The sequence below is a fragment of the Pholcus phalangioides genome, unplaced genomic scaffold (genome assembly GCF_987345545.1).
Source record: "Pholcus phalangioides strain wild (caught in Gottingen) unplaced genomic scaffold, Ppha-v1.0 ptg000013l_1, whole genome shotgun sequence".
NCBI lineage: Eukaryota > Metazoa > Arthropoda > Arachnida > Araneae > Pholcidae > Pholcus > Pholcus phalangioides.
In genome coordinates, this window is record NW_028301606.1 from 24,936,178 (window position 1) to 24,958,371 (window position 22,194).

At 34.1% G+C, this 22,194-nt stretch overlaps 1 protein-coding gene across 1 annotated transcript in view; it reads left to right on the forward strand.

Annotated features, from left to right (window-relative positions):
* The first annotated feature begins 2,724 nt into the window (after positions 1 to 2,724).
* The window catches only part of LOC149078846 (aquaporin-9-like), a 74,250-nt gene continuing 54,780 nt past the window's right edge, over positions 2,725 to 22,194 (forward strand). Inside the window, exon 1 of the mRNA XM_089241001.1 lies at positions 2,725 to 3,102. Coding sequence (XP_089097127.1) covers positions 2,977 to 3,102 — 126 coding nt within the window. The 5' untranslated portion in view covers positions 2,725 to 2,976. The remainder of the gene's footprint in view (positions 3,103 to 22,194) is intronic.

Genomic DNA, 22,194 nt, shown 5'->3' on the forward strand with positions numbered 1-22,194 from the left:
AATAATAACAATAATAATAATAATAATAACCCAACTTGGTTCATGACCTCTATAACCTGATTAGGCACATCGTAATCAGAAGTGTAATAAAATATAAATAGGCCAAATGAATAAAATTGGTAGGATTCCCTGTAAGTGTCAATAAATAGGTGTTATTAAATTTCGAAAAAAAAATAATAATATAATAAATAATTTCCTCGAGGAAATTATTCTACTCTATTTTCTTCCCCCCTCTTTGCATAACAGGAACTAATTTCTATCACGTATAGATAGTGTGTGATTACTTTTCGCTCAAAAAAAAAATCTGCCGCATTCATGTCCGTTCCTTATGTGTACTGATGCATGGATGTCGTCCTTGGTCTTCGTTTGACTATGATAATTTGAGCGTACGATTATTATGCAAGTATAAATGATGTATACGTATACAGAAGAAACATGATTTTCTAATGTTTTCTTCGGTCGGATTGAGATGGTTACAAATAACTACATCCTGCCGGGATTCAATGCGCTCTTGGGCATAAATTCATGCATGAAACACGTGTTATGTATAAACGGAACTTTGTCTTATGTATCGCAATGAATAAATTATTTTCAGTTGTATTCCGTGTTTTCGAAAAATACGTGTGTGTGTGCTGCATTAACACTCGCGTATAAAGGTGGAGTTCGTTTCACGAGTTAATGTGAATGTTACACTTCGATAGGCTTTTCATACTACGTTAAAAGTTACGATGTTTTAAAATCATTATTTTCATTATTTTAAGGAAGCATAGCTTTTTTAGAAGAAAATTAAAAATTCATGTATTTTGTAAAAGTTATTGGAACTGAAACTTCAAAAAAAAATTGTACTTGATCTATATATACAGGGTGGGCAAAAAGTCCGTAAAAGAATTTTAAAAATTCAAAAAAACCCGGAAAAATAACCGAAATAATAATGGTTTGCAGGGTTAGTATCGCTAGGTCACGGGGATTTTTTTTGACAGGGGAAAAAATAACTAAAAAACAACCGATAGGTGGCGCTGACATACACAAGTCGGAGAAAAAATATGCAAACAACGAACAGAATGCCTCCAAATTGTTTATTACAGCAGTGTGATCCACAAGACCACCACCACCACAGGGGATATTATATTGAAGGCGAGTCACAAATCCAGCAACGGCAGAGTGCAGCAGGTCTACATACATGGTTTACAACGGTGAACTGCTTGTCTTAAGGAGCGCAAGTTCTTACGACCGTCTCATTTACATATTTCCACATTCCGCCACCTATCGGCTGTTTTTTCAGTTATTTTCTCCTGTCTTAAAAAAATACCCGTGCCCTAGCGATGGTAACCCTGCAAACCGTTTTTTATTTCAGCTATTTTTCCAGAAAATAGAGAAAACTGACTCAAATAATAAGTAACTTCTTTTTCGAAAAAAAATATTTCTCTCGCTATACCAATAGACACCAAAAACTACATGTATCCGTATTATGCGTGTGTTATTTACAGTAATTTCTTTAAAAACTAAAAAAAAAAATTAAGAAAAAAAAAAAGATTTTTCTCGTATTTTATCGTAAAAATTCAATTTTCTCTCAACGTATACAAATACGAATACTAACGCAAATAAGTACTGCATAGAAAAGTTTCATAAAAATTATATTGATTAAAATAAACTGATTTAAAACAAACAGTGCGACAAACTGGAATCCAATATGAAGTTAGAAAACCGAAATAAAACCGTTATGCAAAAACAATTTTTATACATTGCACCCAAATAATAAAAAAATTTAAATCATGAAATAAAATAAGAAAAATGTAGTTAAAACTTTATACAATATATATATATATATATATATATATATATCATGTATTATATATATATATAATACATGATAAAATATTATACAACGCCCATAAAATGTATTTATGGTTGTCTTATAACGTAAAATGGTTTAAATGGTTCTTAATTATTTACATCAACCAAATCTTGTTGAGTAAAAAAAACAGAAACCAATGTGTATATATATTTGGATTTTTTTGACGCAAGGATCATCTAAGTCAAGCTGCGTCAGTGTGTATATTTTGTGTGTGATCATTATATTTCATGAGTATAACTTATGAGTATAACATATTTAGAATGTAATGTGTTTTGTATCTATGTTAACTGTGTGATGCGTTTGTGTTAAATAAATTTCAATTTAAAATTACGAAGCGTAAAGGAACCAATCCACTATAAGATACATCACCTTATAAAAAAAACATAAATTTTTAGAATTTATAGATGAAAAAATGAAAATGAAAGATTATTGTTTAGATGAGAATGATCGCCACAAAATACTGTATAATTTTTTTGTCATCAACATAATAGCATTGAACCATTTCGTAACGATGACCCTGTATATTGTACATCAGTTGTAATTAATAGTTGTCAGAGAACGTTTACGATGAGTCAGAGGGTTATGTTCAAATATATATATATATATACCCTTGATTATTAAAGGAAACGTATCCTTCGTAAAGTTCGTTGCATTCAATTTTTTTCGGGAAAAAGGATAGCTTTTTGACAAGTGTTGAAGCATAGATGGCGCTATCGAGGCCGTAACATCAATTTCTTTTTTTTCGGCTTTACTACTTAGAACTATTACTACCGGTGATTCAGAAGATATGTCCGTCAGACATCTCGTTTTATTTTTCTCCCGCTATGCGCAAGGGCCGTGAACTGATTCTCGCTCTTCTCTTTCTCGTGTATTGAATGTGCGTGTGCAGGGGGAAAAGTGCTGTTACAGGCATCAGCAAGGTAGAAAAGAAAAGCGAGACGTTCATTCTGAAGCAGTAGCTCGGATGATTCAGATCATACGCGTGTTACGGCAGCTCCGTGTTGTTCTTATCAAGCTTATCGTATTATAACAGTAATAAAACTACTCATCGTCGTCGTCATCATCACCGCTACCATCATCATCATCATTGGGTTGAATCTCTCTTCCCCGCTTCTTAAAAGATGCCTCTTCTCGTTCTAGCGATAGAATCCAGGATAAGAAAACTTGGCGATACCCTGAAGATGAAATGCAGGAACGACATGCTTCGTGAAGCTATTGCTGAATTCCTAGGAACTTTTATACTCGTGGTAAGTCATTTTAGTGCAGACATTCACTTTTTTCTCTTCAAATATTCAAGTAAGTTTATATAAACTGTGAGAAGTATCATTTAAAGTATGATTTATGTGTAAAATAATTTTCCGTATTGTTTGGTGATAGAATATAAAATTTTTAATAAAATCGAAAAAAATAAAATAAAAGGCTGTGAAAATTTTCATTAAGTAGAAAATCGCTCAAATTGTTTGATAGAATTAGAAATACTCTTTCATTTAAGATGATTAGGTACAATTTATTTGATAGATTTTTTCGCGGGCTAAGTACATTTTTCCCCGATGTACTGTAGTACTGAGAATGCTTATTTTTCTTTAAAAAGATCAAATTTAAAATGGGAAATATTGAAGGAAATTACGGAAAAAATATATTATTAGAAATAAGCCATTTTAGAACAGACATTAATTTTTTTCCTCTTCAAATATTCGAGTTTAAAGTTTTTGATTGTTTATATAAGATACCATTGCAAAAAAAATCATCCAAATTTTGATTTATATGGAAAATTGTTTCTCATACTGTTTGATGATAGAATATAAAATTTTTAATGAAATCGAAAGAAATAAAAGGTTGTAAAATTTTTCATTAACAAGAAAATCGCTCAAATGGTTTAATAGAATTGAAAATATGCTCTCCCATTGTAGATGATTATGTACAATCAATTTGATAGATTTTTTTTTCTGGGCTAAGTATATTTCTTCACGATGTGCTGTAATATTGAGAATGATTCTTTTCATTTAAGAAATAAAATTTCAGATGGGAAATATTGAAGGAAAATTAAGGTAAAACATATAATTGAAATAAATGCTTCTAATACAAATATGTATTTACAAAGTTTTAAAAAAAGAATAATCGTTTCAGTTATAGCTAATTTAATTAGAAGAAATTAGAATCTTTCGATATTTATGAAAATTATTATGAAATTTGTTATGTGAAATTAATGGAAGACAAATTTTAAAAACTCTGAACTACTTGAATTTATAGATAGTATAGAATTTGCCCTCTTTTTTTTCCTGGAAAACATTTTTCATTGAATCATGAGTTGATTATGAAAAATTTATTATCGTTATCGTCACTTTCAATATCTTTGAAAATCTCAACAAATACTTTCCGATTTCTTATTTTTCCCCATCTGTATCACGTTGAAAATTTAGATATCTTTCCGTCATTAGAATATACTATTCACCCCAGACGAAGAATAATTACTCATTGTATATGAATATTCACTGATATTTAAAGCAAAAGTGGTTGTGGTAATTTAATTCTGTTATGTCTGCCATAAGTACTAAAAAATCTATAGATTTTCATTTTCATAATAATTGAAACTAAAAATCTGAATTTTCGATGAATTTACTTCAAATATTGAAAAAATTTCATGAAACATTTAACAAAATAAAAGCTGTAAATTGAATGAAACGGGAATTTCGAAGCTTATGAAGTTTTTTTTTTCGATTCTAGGAATTCTTAAATTTTAAGATTGTTAGTTCCTGTTACTCAACGTTACATTAATTATAAGGCAACTTTGAACTTATAATTATTATATTAAGAAAAAACTGATTAGTTAATGAAATCAATTAATAATATTGGTTAATTAAATATATGTTGACTGTCATAAGTTCTGATAAAACCCAGAAAAATAACCGGAAGGAAAACAAAATTTTAGAAACATGCGATGACAATTTATACATTACACGCAATTTCTATTCCAGAGCTAGAAACATAGAAATTTTAAAACTAAAGTTTGCATATTCAAGTCTTTTGAGAATTTTATAGTATTTCTGGTTAAACAGTAAACAATTATTATTGATTAAAGTTATCCTCGAAATTATTATTTTATAGGATCTAGTTATTTTACTAAAAAGTATACTCTACATCAAGAGTATTCAACCTTTCAGACTCGGCAGACCAAATTGAAGCTGGGCCACCACATACCCATGTAATTCAGTACTATCTTAATGGGGCCAGGAATTTAACAGAGACAAAAATAATTGAAGACTAATTTATTCTGAATTTATTTCTTTATTAATTATCAATTTTTTTTAGCTCTGAAATAACTTTTTCCCTAATTCTGAATAGTTTTTGAATAATTACCGATTAAATTAATTAATTGAGATTAATTTCAATCATAAAATAATTTTAAATGATTATGTAATTATTCACTCCGGCAATTCTGAATTTTTTTTCTTCTCAATACATCTTGAAATTATTTCTTTCAATAACCATACCATTATTCTTTTGTTGATTGTGAAATAATTTTTCTCAGAAATTACGAAATTATTAATCTCATTTATTTGAAAGTTTTTTTTTGCAGTAGTTCTGAAATTATTTGTTTAAATAGTTCTGAAATTATTTCTTGCTGTAATCATCAATATTTCTTCGTTAGTTTTGAGTTTTCATCAATTTGTTCCGAAATTATTTTTTTCATTTATTCTAAAAAATTATTTCTTTCATTTATTCCAGAATTATTTTTTTTAGTAATTCCGAAATTATTTCTTTCAGTAATTTCAAAATTATTTCTTTAATTAGTTCTAGAAAAGTTCTATAAAAATGTGTTGACAAAAATGCATTGGAATCCTTTGACGTCATAAAAAATGTTAATGAATTTGTCAACAACAGCTTAAAAATCAGAAAATAATAATTTTCACGCTGTATATTATTACGGAAAATTACTTTAATATCCATCAGTTCTTATAATCATTTGCAACAAAAACCAAATTTTTGATATTTCTAGATAGCTTTCATTGAATTAATGTTGAAAGAAATTCCAAAAAATTTATATTTATGATTGAATCGATATTAATTTGATAAAAAGCACTAAAATCATCATTTTGAAGAGAATTTCACCAAAACCACTTTTTATTACCATAATATATGAAAATTCTCGTTTATGTTGAATCTTATATCCATACAATACATTTCATCATTATTCTTTATGCAATAAGATATGAATTCATACCGATTCGGGGAAATTTCTTCGTGCAATTTTTTTTATTTTTTTTATCGAAACATATTCAAATTCGAGTATTGAAATCCCTCGAATACGGAATTTGCATTCATACATACATCGAATGTTTTGTATTCGATTTTGTAAGTACAGTAAGGGTTATTACACATAAATATTCAGTGACCTCTTTCTTTTTTTGGAACAAATATTTCTCTAGAAAAATAGGCAAATTCGGGAGAGAGATGACGATAGATGATAAAAGATGCATCCAAAATTTGAATTTTTGCGAAATATGATTTCATGGTTAAAAAAATGGAAACTAGAATTTCTATACGAAATGTATTTCAAAACTCCTTTCTTTTTTTCATTGAATTTTTTTTCTGTTGAAAATGTCTTCAAAAGTGAATTTTATGGTGCTTTCCTAAAATAAATTCATTTTCTGTGTTACAAAAACAAAAAAAATCATAGACCCCCCCGCCCCCCAGAAAGAAAAAAACATTTACGAGTCAAGGTTATTTAGAATAAATAAATAAATAAAAGACACGCGTTTCGCAACGTAACTTAGGTATTGTATGGATCTTCCTCTTCTGTTTTTATTACCATGTCATAGTGTTTCTTCCTGTGTGTTTTTCGGTTATTTAATATATACAATAATGAGACAATAAATCACGATTCAACATCTTCCATTCAGTGTTAAAATACATAAAAACCAAAGTCTCTTAATGTTGCTGTTGTGATGGTGGTGAAAACCCATAATAGTAGATATAATGATGGAAATTGATGACCGCCCACTGAAATAAGAGATTTCCTAAGTAACAATAGAACGTCGTTCATGGCTTTGGCACATCATTCGCATTTATATGAGTTCGTTTTATGATTCTTCTTTCTACGTCTCAGCTTCTCTTCTTTTTTTTATGTAAAAAATAATTATACACCTTTGTGTCAGTCACACATCAAAATTCCAGTTAATTATTGGAATGATAATGAACAACTATATCAACCAGTGGGGAAGTGTGACGTAAAAAAGCTGAGTAAATGCTGAACCTTTTTCATTATTTTTTTTCTATATTTTACTCATTCCTCTTTTTGTTATTGCGTAAAACTTACCGCCATTCAGTTTCAGCAATTGTAATGCTGTCACCAAGTACTTTACGCTTCACGTGGAATTTTAACATTCCTGGTGCGTTATTTGAGACAAAATATTTACACAAGTTCTAATACTCATTCGATTTCGTACATGTTTTAAATATTTCATGAGTAAAATAATTAAAATTGAAATTTATTAATTGACACACAGGCACAATACAATTTAATAATAAATTAATGGTTTGATTCATAGATTAGTTTGCATAAATTTACAGTGTGTGTGTGTGTTGTCGATGACATCGTCAGATTTATGACTTGTTTTCTTCGTAAATGATTCGTAAATATTGCGAAAATTTGAAAATGGGAAAAAAAAAGTGTTCCCAGATTTACGCGATTTCGAAGTTACCCAATTTCTGTGAAAAATGTCTGGTTTTTGAATTCAGAACATTTCGTAAGCGTTATGGGATTATAGCTGAGATAGAAACAATATTTCTTTATGTTGCTATGATCAAGTAAAAATATATTCTCCATTCAATCAGAAAAACATATGTAGCCAAGCTGCTTGATTTCTAAGGTTCTAAAAGTAGAAACTAGTGAAGCAGCTGAAGATATAAATTTTACCACAGATTTTGAAAATCAATACTAACCTGAGGAACCATTTGGAAACATTATTTGGTACCGTATTAAACAGTTTCTACTTTTAGCACCTTAAAAATCAAGCCAGCTTGGCTACTGACTTGAAAATTATGGTATTTAAACTTTACTGACAATGCATGTACCCACTCACTCAACTGTCACTTAAACTAATTTCGTCGCTTTGCTTTACTTGACATTATACAAAGAAACAAAAACTAATAGTAAAATTACCCTGCATTAACACAAGAAGCTCATTTCTTTGGATGGACCAAAGAGTTACCAAATATTTTAATACATCTGATTTTGTACATATTTTGGAGTAATTTAAAAATATTACTGAGAATTTACTTGAATGTAAGAAAACCTGCGTGATGAATGCAATTTTTTTTTTCTAGAAGACTGGTATATTTCAGAAATTCTGGTTCCAATTAATTTTTATTTGATATATTTGCATGTGAAACTGCATCCCGACTGACGCGAGTTCGACTTACGCGCTTAGCGTCTGTCCGACCTACCGCGTAACTCCAAGATATTACTGTATTGATGATTTTGTAAATGCCTTTAGATTCTATATAAATTCACAATGGAAACGCACAAATTGCAAATTACCACGAAGCTGTAAGTATGACAGGCACTGGCCACAAAAAAAAGGTAACCACATTATTTTACTGAACATACCATAATGGTTGTGATCTGATTACACTGTGTGGAAGTTTGTAATAAAAACGCAATTGTCAATGGACCTCATTAATCTATATATTTCAAATATTCATGAGACCATAAGTACGACGGATAATCTTTTTGGACACAGTCCAAAAAATAGTGGTCAACTCTACAGGGCATACTGTTGCCAGTTTGTAACCTCTGGTTTTAATATGTTTCTTTTCCGTTGCCAATTGGCAACTTCATGTTTGAGACATTCATTATTCCCATTTTTTCATTTTCGTTCAAAAGCCATTCATAGATGCAGTAAAACTTCTAAATCTAAAAAAAAAAAAAGCAATGTACACATCTGTAACCTCTCAAAAAATAGAAAATCATGCACTGTAGGGTTGAAATCTTTTGTTTGCATTTCTTTTTTTCTTGTTGAAGTTACATCCCGAATTATTTCTTCTTTCTATAGTTTGAATCAAAAAGAAAGTAGTCATATACTTGGAAAGTAATAATAGTTCAATAGATTTATTTCATGTGTAATATTTTTCATACTCTGTGCGCCCTGTATAAGCAGTACAATTTGAAATGCATTTTCTTAAATATTTTTCCCGGCTTCCTATACGCTTCATTAACTGTTGAAAAAAATTATCAGCTCAAAAAAAATCAGCCACTAGGTTTAACTCTTTATCTACCGACGGTACCAGGTTAGATAATTTGTTACGTACGAAAGAGTAGCTTTTTAATTTTTTTAGACTAATTGGAACTAAAGTGATCTGCCAAATAATTTGCATAATAGTTATTCATGATTATCATTTATTATCGTTTTATTCTTATTCTAATTTTCATAATATGGTAGATGATTGATTGATTCTAAATCATGGTTTGCTTTATCTTTGAAAAATTCACGACAGTTCGTAAAGCTCAATTTGAAATAAAATGAGTCATTAGTAATGACGAAATTATATGCACTAAACAAAAGGGCAAAATAAGCACAAAAGTTATGCAAATATGCCTTAAAAAACGTTGAAAGATGCATTAAAAATAGCGAAAATCTGCACTAAAAAACCCCGGAATATGATATTGAAAATAGAAAAATAAGCATAAAATTGGCTGCTTGATTGTACATACAATTTAAAAGAATGATCATGCAATAAAAAATCCAAAAAACACATATTAAAAAAAAAAAACAGTAAAATTATGCTAATTCCGCAAAAAAAGTTTTCGGAAAACCCGCCGCATAATGAATGCATTGCACATGTCATTAAGAAATAATTAAAAATATTCTTTCACAAAAATATTAACTTACTTCGTCAAGAAGCATAATTCCTGTTGCAATATATATACCGATATACTTTTCAATGTTTTGCATATTCATGCTCCGTCTCTTATCATGCAATCTTATACGCAGAAAATGTCCTTTCTACGTCCACAGAGCTTACAGGGAAATATTTATAAAATTTGGCTTTCGATTCTTGCATTTCAGATGGTAATTGGGCATCTTTGCCATTCAAATAACTGTTAATTGTTTTTAATGTCCGAAAACCCCAATTGTTCTCCAACACCATCTCCAATCATTCTTTTATTAAGGTCTTTCGCATAGAATCCGGAATATCTAAAACGTGATTTTGAGCTTCCCTTGTGTGGCTTCGTTTACTGAAAGACCCCGGGTTTCTTATTTGGCTATGCTGCTCGGCTACCAAAACAAATATATTTCAATGAGACACAAATCTCTTCTTAGCTTTTCGCTGGAAAAAACCGCTTTCGCGGCAATTATGGCAGACGAATCATTATCGAAAGAGTGAACCCCACTTTCACGTTATCAAAATTTTCAGAATAAAATAATGTTGCTTCCACCCACGTTCCCATCTAGTCCAAACAGACTCAGGTGGCAGGAGATGTTTGGACATGTTTCTTTGCACACTTTTGATCGCAATGGGGCTTTCACAAATGTCTTTTTCACGGATCAAATGACTGTTCTCGGACACATTTAGCTCTCTTACATTTTCTGCAATGCGGTGCAACCCATGAGCTAAGCAAGTCACATATACAAGGCTAGGGTAAAACACTTTGAGTTCTTTTTCCATCTTTCGCCATGTACGGGGCAGCATCGCTGATAAAAGGACATTTTCACAGGAGTAATCGCTTGCCGGCCATAAAATGGGCAAAGAATCATTTATGAATCTAGCTATTCCAGAATGATCCACTTTTTTCAAGAGCCTTGCATGTGAGCAAAAGTGGCCGAGATGGCCCTTTAAAATTAATTTTTCCACATATCAAATGAGCCACATAGTGACCACAAGCATCAGTGGTTGCAACCATTATCCAAATATGGTTGTTTTCCAAATCACTGTGAATTTCTTGGACCATTTGATCATATTATAGTCTCAAAATAATTTTTCAGAACGATTGATTCGTCCGAGACATTCCGATTGTTACAGTAATGTTTTAGAAAATTTCTAAAATTTATATTGTTTAGTTTGTAGAAAAGAATGTTGCTTCCTACCAGAGCATTGCATAAATCCATTGAAAATTCGCTTTTCCTTTCACACTGTGGAGTTGAAACGGTGGTCAACATTGTCTGCATAGAATGTTGTTCGCTCTTTCCTTTCCTAGCGGTATGTCCACTGGTTTTCACGTGCTGGTCAACTTGGGATTTCTTTTCGCAAGCAATATTTTTTTCACATAGCCTGCAACATATTATTTGCCCGTCTGTCGTCAAATCTTTGGGGTTTTCGGAAACACATTTTCTTAACAAATCGCCTCTGTATCCTTTCGTTTTAGGCATTTCCAATTGAGGTCAATAATGAGAAGAAAAAAAATCGGAGAAAATTTCTGAAGAAGAGGAAAGCACGACTTGCTCACGCCAATAGACTAAAGAAAAACAAAAGTGGGCGACTATGTTTACCTCGCATTTTTTAAAATCCTGCTAAAAATAAGTGAATGAAGAACCTAGGGCTTAGTGAAGAAATGGAGGTAGGGGTGATATGGTCTGCCACCAGAAAAATGCGCCAGATTTTTTTTCATTTGTACTGTTAAAAATATTTTTAGAATCACAAATGCTCTTTTCCGAGAAACATCAAAAGATACGAAAATAAGAAAGAAACCCGTTTTTTTCTGGTGGGCTAAAATAAGTCTCTTCATGAAAGTTTGAACAATTATTCTTCATCTGCTGTCCTCTGCCGCCTAACGTGCATTTGCTAATTGTTGACATTTTTTCCGGGTTCGCTAGGGATGCCCAAGTTCCCTGAGGTGAGGGGGGGGGGGAGTAAAGTGCTTTCAGGTACAGAGCCTAGACATCTGTTTCTCGGGTCTAATCAATACCTCCTATAGTTATGTATCTCCATTGGTCCAGTCGGCGTTTCCTTGTAGAGTGAAAAAAAAAATTAAAAAGAAACGAATTCATTTATTCATCTATGGAATTTACATAAATCGCCCCCTGAAATCAAAACGACCGTTTTTGGAACTTATGGTCACCGTTCACTTTGAACCTTTGACAAGTGATGGATTGCTCTTTGCAGAACAGGAGCGACCGACACCCCAAAATATAAAAAATTTAAATAGTTAAAATTTTAATCTTTTCTTTTCCGCTTCTTTTATCTTCTCTGTTGCGGTACGACATATACCCTTCTCTATTGATCAGTGTTCTTTGCATGTCCGAAAAAAAAATAAAAATTAGGGGAAAAAACGACAAACTTAGAGAAATTCGAAGAAAATGGCTGAAATTGAATAAGTATATGAAAATACTCACTTATTTTGAAAATGATTCAGTTTTATGCATGTATATATCAGTTTTATGCTTTAACCACAAAAAATGCTAAAATATGCAATTGCATATGCTCATATGCATTTGCATATAATCCGGGCTCTAGTCATTATCATTCATGATTGAATTTTCAACTATATTTCAAAATATTTACCGTAAGTAATAGTTATACTGTTGTACCTTGAGTTACGAGATGATCTAAGTTATGAAATAAGATACTATAAGGGGACGTCGCGTCGGAGGTGCGTCTCTTTTCCGGGAGATAGCGGAATATTTCTAAACCCTTGATATTGGAGGGGTGTCCAATTAAGGCACGAAACTGCGGAACTTAAAGAAGAAGCCTTCATTTCCAAGCACACTCAAAACAGACAACCGTACAGAACGGAAGCCACATTCCAACTCACGTTCTCTTCTCTTCGAAGATAGATTTTTCTCTTCTCAACTTCTTTTAACAACGTATTAACAAACAAAACGCATTAGGTGCTGTAAGGCCACAGAGAGTTAGTAAAAATATCCATACTGGGAAAACAGATTCGTTACAATACTAAAATTACTTCAACATGCGATCAAATATTTAACTTACGTGAAGTAGTTTATTTTAAACGGATGTGTGAAAAATTGGAAGTCGACATTGATTTTCAGACTGCTTTGTGTACAGTATTGGTTTATGTGGACGAAACTATGTTTATTCTGCATAGAATACACTGTAGTTTATTTTTTGACAAAACTAATTGATAATTGATTTTTATACAAGTACTAAAATTGGGAGCTATGTGAATTTAAAAAAATCAAAATTCCATTAATTTAAAAGCGAATATTTGCTTCGAGATACTAGTGTTTTTTTTTATTGCGTGGTTAACTTTCAGCAACGAATTGGCCCCAACGACGCTAGTAGTTGGCGGCTGAAGTAGGTTTTCTGTGGTTCCCAACTTCGAGGTGCAAATACGAGCCAATCTCTCCGTTAAAAAGTCTTGTCACAGAGAGAGCAACAGATCTACAACGATACATATATTCAATCATTACGTTTCGCTCACATTGAACTTTGCACGATCGGATACACCCCACTTCACATCTCGGAGAGATAAAACACTTCACTGAAAATTAAAGATATAGATGGCGACACTGAGAAATCAGACGCAACACTAGATACGCACTTAGACTATTAGATACACACACACCCGCACTTCCGGCATAGACTACTCGGTAGTAAATTGCCCATGTTGATAGACCGGAATCGTGCTCCTCCGTTTGAAAGAAAAAGCAACGAATTATAAACTCGTAACCAGCGAATTACTAGAAAAATCATTTTCAATTAAGTATATGTTTGCTTTGAATGTTGAAAACTAGAAGTACGCACTTCAAGTTTTTTAAATCTCGGTCTAATTAGTTCTCCATCATTAACATGGCACGAACAAAAAAAGCATGATAAAACTGATGAAAAGCCAGGAAAATGAACTGAAACATTCCTATCACCGGTTGGTTGGACTACATTTTCGAAATAACACTATATAACCACAATAACCTAAATCGTGGTAATGTAATAAATAAAAAGTAGAATTACAACAGCAAGAAGGAAACCCAAAAATTAATGATCTGGAAGAAAATTTTAAACTAGGAAGAAGGAAGAAATTGGAAAAATATATACACAGTATATGTAAAAAAAGGAAATAGTGAAAGGACTACATATTTCGGATAAACAGGTAAAAAAAAAAAAAAAAATTATGACCAGTGAATGAAGAGAAAGAAGTCTTTGAACCGTAAAATAGTCAAATTGATATGTGCTAGTCTTTTTTTCTTTTTTTTTCTGGTTAACAAACTAGCTATTAGCGTGTGAAGTTCCATCCTGTTGTTCAATAACCACAGTGACCAACATTTGTGTCCATTTTTTGTTTATTTTCTCCCTTATGAGAGGTGATTAACCTGCCGAATGCCCTTGTTTCAGATGAGGATTAGTTTGGGATCGCAGGAGAATTATTATGATCATAATGCGGGTTTTTCAGCTTATGATATTCACGAAATGATAACGCTTAGTCGTAAATTTTCAGATTTTTCTCTTTTAAATAATAAATAAATTTAATAAAATGCAATCATGGAAAATATAAATGAATGAAACTGACCATAGAGGAGGATTTATGGTTTTGCCACTTGAGGATTACACAGATTTTGCGTTTCTTTCCTCAAATTGCTCCCCCCCCCCCCCGGGCTGCAACCCGTGTTACCTCCTTCCCTGTCTTTAAGGGCCGTATTCACTGACATTGCTTAAACTGGAGTCACAATTTTTGGATAAGAGATCAACATAGATTGGTTAAAAACCTGAATTTAACCAATCCGTGTCGATCTCTCATGAAAAAATTGTGACTATAGTTTAAACCATAGTTTCCCAACCTTTTTTTGTCCCACATCGCCCCCTTCTTCAGAAATTTTTTTCACCCATCGCCCCCCAATGCAATCTAACCCATGGAATTATATGTTATACCCGCAGCTTTTACCGCCCCCCCCCCAGGGGGTGTTAACGCCCACGTTGGGAATCTGGTTTAAACCATGTCTGTGAATACCGCCCTGTCTCTCTTTTGATCACTCATATGCACACTTCCTTGCTCTCTAGGTATCTCCATGCTCACACACTAAGTCAATCTTTTGGTCACTCCCTCCCCGTGCTCAAGCACGTTCTGGACCCACTCTTTTGGTCGGTCACTGACCTGGTCAGTCTCTCTTTGGGTCATTATTTCTGTCATTCACTGTTTTTGTTACGATTGCATACGCTCTAGATCACTCTTTTTGTCGCTCACTGACTTGATTCTGTTCTTTCCATGCTCTGCTTACATGCGATTTAGGTCAATCTTGGTCACTACACAATACCATAATAATACACTCCCAAGGTCACTCTTTTGCTCACTTTTTGACTAAGTCCCTCACATTCTTGGTCAATCTTTCAGCCATTCATGTGATTACACTCCGCCCCTCACATGTATTTGCTCAATCTCTGGGTCACTCTTCTGGTTCCTCACTGAACTGACCTGATCTTTTGCACTCTAGGTCACTCACGTGCTGACACGCTGTTTTGTTCACTGTAATGCTTGCAACATCGACTTGGTCCCTCGTCTCTAGTTCACTCACTTGATTGTACACTGGGTTTTTGTTACTCACATGGTTTACACGCTTTAGGTCCCTGTTTTGGTCACTCACTGACCTGATCCTTTTCTCTCTCTAGGTCACTATTTTAGTTAACCTCGTGCTTAACACGGTCACTCACGTGCTTGAAAAAAAGCTGTATAGTTCACTCACCAACTTGATCCATCGTCTCTAGGTCTCTCACTGACCTGGTCACTTGCTCTCTCGGTCACTCTTGGCAGATGCGGATTTATGGTTTTACCGCCTGTGGGTTATACTAATTTTTGTCGCCCTTCCCCCGTCCATTTTAGTTTAATTTTCTTGACCAATCATTCCTCAAATTTGCCTCCCAGGGCTATATATAGTCCGCTAAGTCTTTCCCCCCCCCCCCCATAAATGCATGACAAAGTTCTGAATAGCGCGTCTGGCGTTTCTCGAGAAACAATGAACCCTGTTCCATGAATAGAAGAAATCACAACGTGCCTAAAATATTTGTCGCGTAGAAAACAATAATGAATACCTAATACGATTTTGTATTAACATGAGAAATATCCGTGTGAATCACTTTTCGTTTTAGGACAACAAACCGAGCAGTCGCGTGGAAAATTATGACATTTTCCGAGAAGAAGAAAAGTTACATAAGAGAGACTATTTAGGGTGCCATGTTTGAGAACATCGTTTACTTTTTCATGGGAAAACATATAAATCTCAACGTCTCTGGCTATTGAAGACACAACTAACGTTTAGATCAAATTCTTGAAAGATGAGACACACTTTCTGTGTCACAAGATTATGTTGATTCTTCGATTGATTTATTCCACACCATTCTTGAATTTTCCACATTTGAATTTTTGTTGTTATTCAATAACTCATTAAAAAAACGATAACGCATATAATTACCTACCTACTTTCAGACCTCGGTACTACAAATGTGTGGGTCGCTTTTTGTCGCTACTGCTAACTGCATATGTACCTAGTATCTTTCACACTTCTTTACCTAGTATCTTTCTTCACGATCACATTTTTTTACGGAATTTCTAACGAATTACTACATGCCGGAATGTACGTGTTGTGAACCTAACGTGAAGTTTGTATCTGTGTAATGCTTGTAATGTGTAATGCTGCTATCTGTCCTCAAAGTTTCTGACTATGAGTGAAGTGTAATGATTGAATAATTGTCCCTTGTATGCTTGTTATTCTCTGTGGCTTTTTAATGGGGAGATCAGCTCGCATTTTCGCCTCGAAGTTGGGAACCACGGTGCTTTTTCCTCACTGTAGAATATTTTGTTTTGACCTCAGTCCTTTAAGCCTGTGCAAGTTTTGAGTTAGAAATATGGGGAACAAACTTTGGTAGCTGATATATAGCCTTGTAGACACTTTTGCGCATCCATTCACATAACTGTGATCGCAAACTTCTGCCCCCCCGGGACAGATGCAGCCCACTCAGAGGTTTCATCCGGCCCGACGAGATTTTACAATATTAGTATAGAATTTTATTTTCTTCGTTATTGTTTTTAACAAATTATATTGGCCCACTAAACTTTTTTTAAAAGTTTGCCCATCACTGATCTATAAAAAAAGCCCGAATCTCTTGTGATTGATTGGCTAGAAATCGTTTTTAGAAAGCTTGTTGGAAACCGTCTGAATATTCTGTCGCTTCACAAGACCCTTAAAATATTCTAGGAACTTCCTGAAACTCGAACTGACACGTATTATGTTGTCGCCTATCTATGTAGGCCAAAATATCCAACGTATAGTGTTACAGTGAACGAACATGTAGTCGCTAACACTGTGTTCATAAAATTTTTAAAGAGCTAAGTTCGTGGTGCATTTTCTAGAGACACAAAAGATCCGAGTGTGGCAGAGTTTTTATGACTGAATTTTTTGTGACAGACTGACAGACTTGAAGGAACAAAACCGTAAGGTGGGTCCCATTTGGTTTTATGCCCGTGACACGCGATTACGTGACCCAAAGTTTATATGCGTGTTGACTCGGGATACTTTTAAGTATCATCGTTCATTGGAGTGACAGTGGCAGTCCTTTCGAGTCTTCGAGTTACAAAGCGTGTATATGGACTCGTTTGAAGCTACTAAAAACTTCACATCAATTGTTATTTTATATTTTTATGTCTCTTTACTATATATTTAGAGCTATATATTAAGAATTTTTTCTTTCATCCACAAATTTGAGTGTTCGTTGTGGTCCTAGTTTTATTGAGGTGAGTGAATTATATATTGTTATCTTTAAGGCAATTATTGTTATATATAAGGCAATATCTTAAGGCAATTATTGTTATATATAAGGCAATATCTTAAGGCAATTATTGTTATCATAATGAATAATTGGCCTAAAACACCGGGTTTCTGGACTGGCCGAATTATCAAGAGTCTGTTGTGCTTTGATCCTTTTTAACAAAAATAAAAATTCGTCGCTGCATTAATTTTGAAAGCGTCAGAAATGTAAATAAAAAAAAATTAGTGTAAGAATGGATGTCGAGATTGTGCAATATCCCGACATTTATTTCTATCCACATTTACCTCAAATTTTCACCGAGCTCCTTGGTGGATCCAGGAACGATTGTCTCCTCTCAAAATATCCATAGGTTCTTGATTGGATTTACGAGGAATTCGTTTTGATCAATTCAATTTTCAAAACAAAAAAATTACTCGCACTCTTTCAACCTATATTTCGCAGTTTAGAACAAACATATTTTGGTATCTTCATTCTGGACGATAACATGTTATCGTCTTTAGCGAACAAAATATTAATTAATGTGTAAATATGGTCATTAAGTACGCCGAAATACGCAGCAGACTTCATTTTGTTGCTGGCCCTAGTCCAGAACAACAGATCACAACACTTCTTCTTGAGCAGTGAGCAGTTAATTTCAATCAAATGCAAAACGCGTTAGTTTCATCCTTTTCTTCTGTCCAGTGTTCGTCATTCTTATAGCTATCTACAGGTTTCAGCCCTTAAATGCGTAGCTTTACGTATGAGCAAAGGATTCTTCAAACGTTCATCACTGCAGCCAGCTTGAAGATAACAATTCAGAATTGACTTTGCACACAATGTGATATCATATTCTTTATATTTTATAATTTGTACTGGCTGGTAGATGTCCCGATTAACCACAACAACTCTGTTTGTTGCAGAGCGTGTGTGGCTGTCATTTTGGTAATTTTAAAACGTTTCGTTTTTGCTTTTTTTTCACCTTGAAGTCTGCAATCCGATTTTTTTACTATAGTTTGAATCACTTTATATACTTGGAAACTAATATTACACTGCTCAAAACAATTAGGGGAGCAAGCAAAAAAGTGAAGAAAACCGTGCGAGACAGCCATGTATTGGCATACAATGGATAGTACACGCGTATCAATGCGCAATACAGAAAGAAGACGTAAAAAAATTTGGAATTAAGCTTTAATTCTTTGAAAATATGGAAAAAACATGAAAAGATGATTTAGGGCAACAATTTGGTTACATGTAAACGATAAAAAAAAGTACTGTTTAGACATGATGCATGAGTTTTAATAGGGCGTGTGGTCTCCTCGAACAGCTAAGACTGCTGCACACCTGTTTGCCATGGATGCGATGAGGTTATCGATCAGACTTTGGGGAATACTGTTCCACTCCTCAAGAAGTACAATCTGCAAGTCTCGGACAGCAACAGGCGGCCTTGGTCGCGCAGCAATGCGTTCCGAGGATGTCCCAAACATGCTCGATTGGATTCAGGTCAGGAGAGCACGCTGGCCATTCCATACGCTATATTGTTTCAGCTTCAAGCATGTTCTCCACCAGACGAGCTCTATGCGGTCGGGCATTATCATCCTGGAAAACAAAGGAATCTCCAGCGTAAGGGATGACATGAGGTCGCAGTATCTCGTCTGCATACCTTCGGGCCGTCAAAGTGCCATTCCGAATGATATGCAGGTCCGTACGTCCGCCTATGCTGATTCCACCCTATACCATCCAACCAGCTCGTCTGTATTGTGACCTTTCACGAACGAATGCGGGGTTATTTCGAGTGCCCCTGTCCCTCCATACCAGAACACGTCGGGTGTCACACTCCGGACTGAATCGAGACTCGTCTGTAAACAGCACTTGGCTCCAATCATGTTGCTCCCAATCTCGATGTTCAGCAGCCCATCTTCTTCGGGCCGCGCGGTGGCGTAGAGTCAACGGAATGCAGATCATTGGCCTACGCGCATAGAGCCCTCCCTCATGAAGCCGATTACGTACTGTTTGGCTGGACACCCTTCGTCCTGTTGCCAAGAGCAACCGTCTTTGCAGCTGCGTAGCATTCTTTGTTCTGTTTCGACGGGCTGTTAACCGTATATACCGGTCATCAGTTGCTGTAGTGGCGCGTGGCCGACCTTGCCCTGGTCGACGTCTAACATTTCCTGTTTCTTGGAATCGATTCCACAGCCTTGCAACAACACTTCTGGTGACTTCAACAGCGTCCGCGACACTACGTTGTGTTTGCCCGGATTCCAGTCTGCCTATAACACGCCATGCCATAGATTCCGGTAAATCATGTTGTTGAGACATCCTCAAGTCACCTTGTCTCAAAAAACAATACTGCGCAATCGAATTTCACAGTTACGTCAGTAAAACAGACGTTTCTGCAACATCCCGATTTCTGCCCTTATCTCCTTTTTCTGGTTTTTGACGTCATGGACTTTGATTTGCATATGAAGTTTTCTTCTTCCGTTTCCTGCTAGGCTTTAAATTATGGATGATTCATTTTAAGTTACTTATCGGTATACATCTTTGCGTAATGTTGTTAAAACCATGTGCTCCCTAATTGTTTTGAGCAGTGTAGTTCAATACACGCATTTTACATACGATTTTTGAGGCTCTGTACGTCCTCGTTTAGAACCTGTATAAGCAGTACAATTCAAAATAGATATTTTAAATTACTTTCCCGGCTTTCAATAAGGATTAAAAACTTCATTAACTATAAAAAACAATTATCAGTTTGAAAAAAAATTGAGCATTTAAGGGTTAAGAATATCGAAGTCCATTGTTGAGTGCATTTTTATTGAAAATTTGTATATTCTATAGCTATTCATAAAACCATTAATACAAGTATTTTTCATTTTCAATTTTTCCGCAATGTTCAAGAATCATTTGCGAAGAAAACCATTCATGAATCTGATGATGGCATCGGCCACACACACACGATGTCAAATGATGTATAACTGATCTATCTAGTGGTGTAAATTAACTTCCTTAAGACCGAACAGAAGAAAAACAAAATTGAAATTAGCCATTTCTCGATCAAACTGCATACTCGGAAACTCATCACGTGTGTTTATTATGTTGATCTGTCCATTTATTCGTGGTAGTAATATGTAAAAAAAGAAAGAGAAGAGAAATAGAAAAGAGTTCGTTCAACTTTCTCCATGCTATATGGCGTGATGAGGAAAAAAAACTCTTAATAAAGACGGACTCAGTCACTTGGACCACAACATCATCGAAGCATATCCAAGAAACAAAACGTTTCTTCATTGCAAAATACAAGGAAATAATTGACGAAAAGCTCTGTTTTGAAGACGCTTCAGATTTTTTTACATAATCTTAAGCCGTAAATCTCATAACATCGCACGCAAATTACGACTGCATTTGGGTTTCTTTGTAATGATATTGGTAGCATCCAAATTTAGGTCTGTTCTGGACTAAAGAGAAACGAAACAAGCAAAATATTCCAGGAAACCGACATCAACAGTTTTATTATTGTTATTATCATTCTCTACGTGGCACAGTCACCCACTGACTTATTAGAAAACAACAAATATTTACGACTGGAAATAAAATGAGCGGTTTCCCGTCGTAAAATGTGCGATAATCAAGCTAAAAAAAACCATTTATGGTCTCTTAGGGTTGCATACCCCCCAAGGGCAAGTTCAGTAACAAAATAAAACAGTTCAATGACATTGAAAGTGACGTGAGCTCTAAGAAAAAAGACGATTGAAATTTCGATCACTTCTCTCATAATAAAGAAATGTTAATATGTATTTATTTTTTGTAACATCACTTCCTTGTTATTGTAATACGGTTATATGCCGGTGTTATAAGGACAGTTCCATCTGTCAGTGACTTGGCTGGAAGTATTTTGGTCTCTGCCCTTAAGGGGGCTTGTGTTCATCTTTTCTTAGAGATATGGGTCATGAAGACATTGATATGAGCGTGAAAGCCTTTATGGTAGGTGAGAGTGAAAAATGGAAGAGTTAACTGGAAGGGAAGTTACTGAAACACGTGGGAAATTGCTCTTTTAAATATTCTTATTTTCATTAATTATTTAGCTCGTGCGTGTGATCAAGGCATCGATTGTCCTTTTGAATTGATGGGATTGACTTGCAAGATATTATATCTTTTCTATTCCCATCTATAAATACAAAATGGCTATAAAGAGCGAAGATAAGTAAAATTTCGATTATAATCTAGATATTAGTCGCACTTGTCAAGAATACCTGGATTTTTTTTTTTAATGTTAATAATACTGTGCGCATTATTAACATAATTAATTACACATTTTCTTGTAATTAAAGCCACAGCTCATGCAGCTTCTACTGGCCTATTCAAAGGCACGGCCTATTCAGTAGTTGTTGTTGTTTTTTTCAAATGTCCTGACTTCGGGGTATTCTAATAAAAAAATTTTTTGTTTTTGTTTTTAATATAGATAATACAAGGTGCATAGGTAATAGGTTACCTAAGACACGGCACTTTACTGGCGAACCGTTGATCCTAGAGGAATACTTCCACTTAGAAAAAGTATCCAAATAACGTTTAGAACTCATACACGCCATTCATGTTGCAATAGTTATTAAAATAAAAGAAAATTAACATTTTACACAGACGCCCTGTGCTCAAAAATC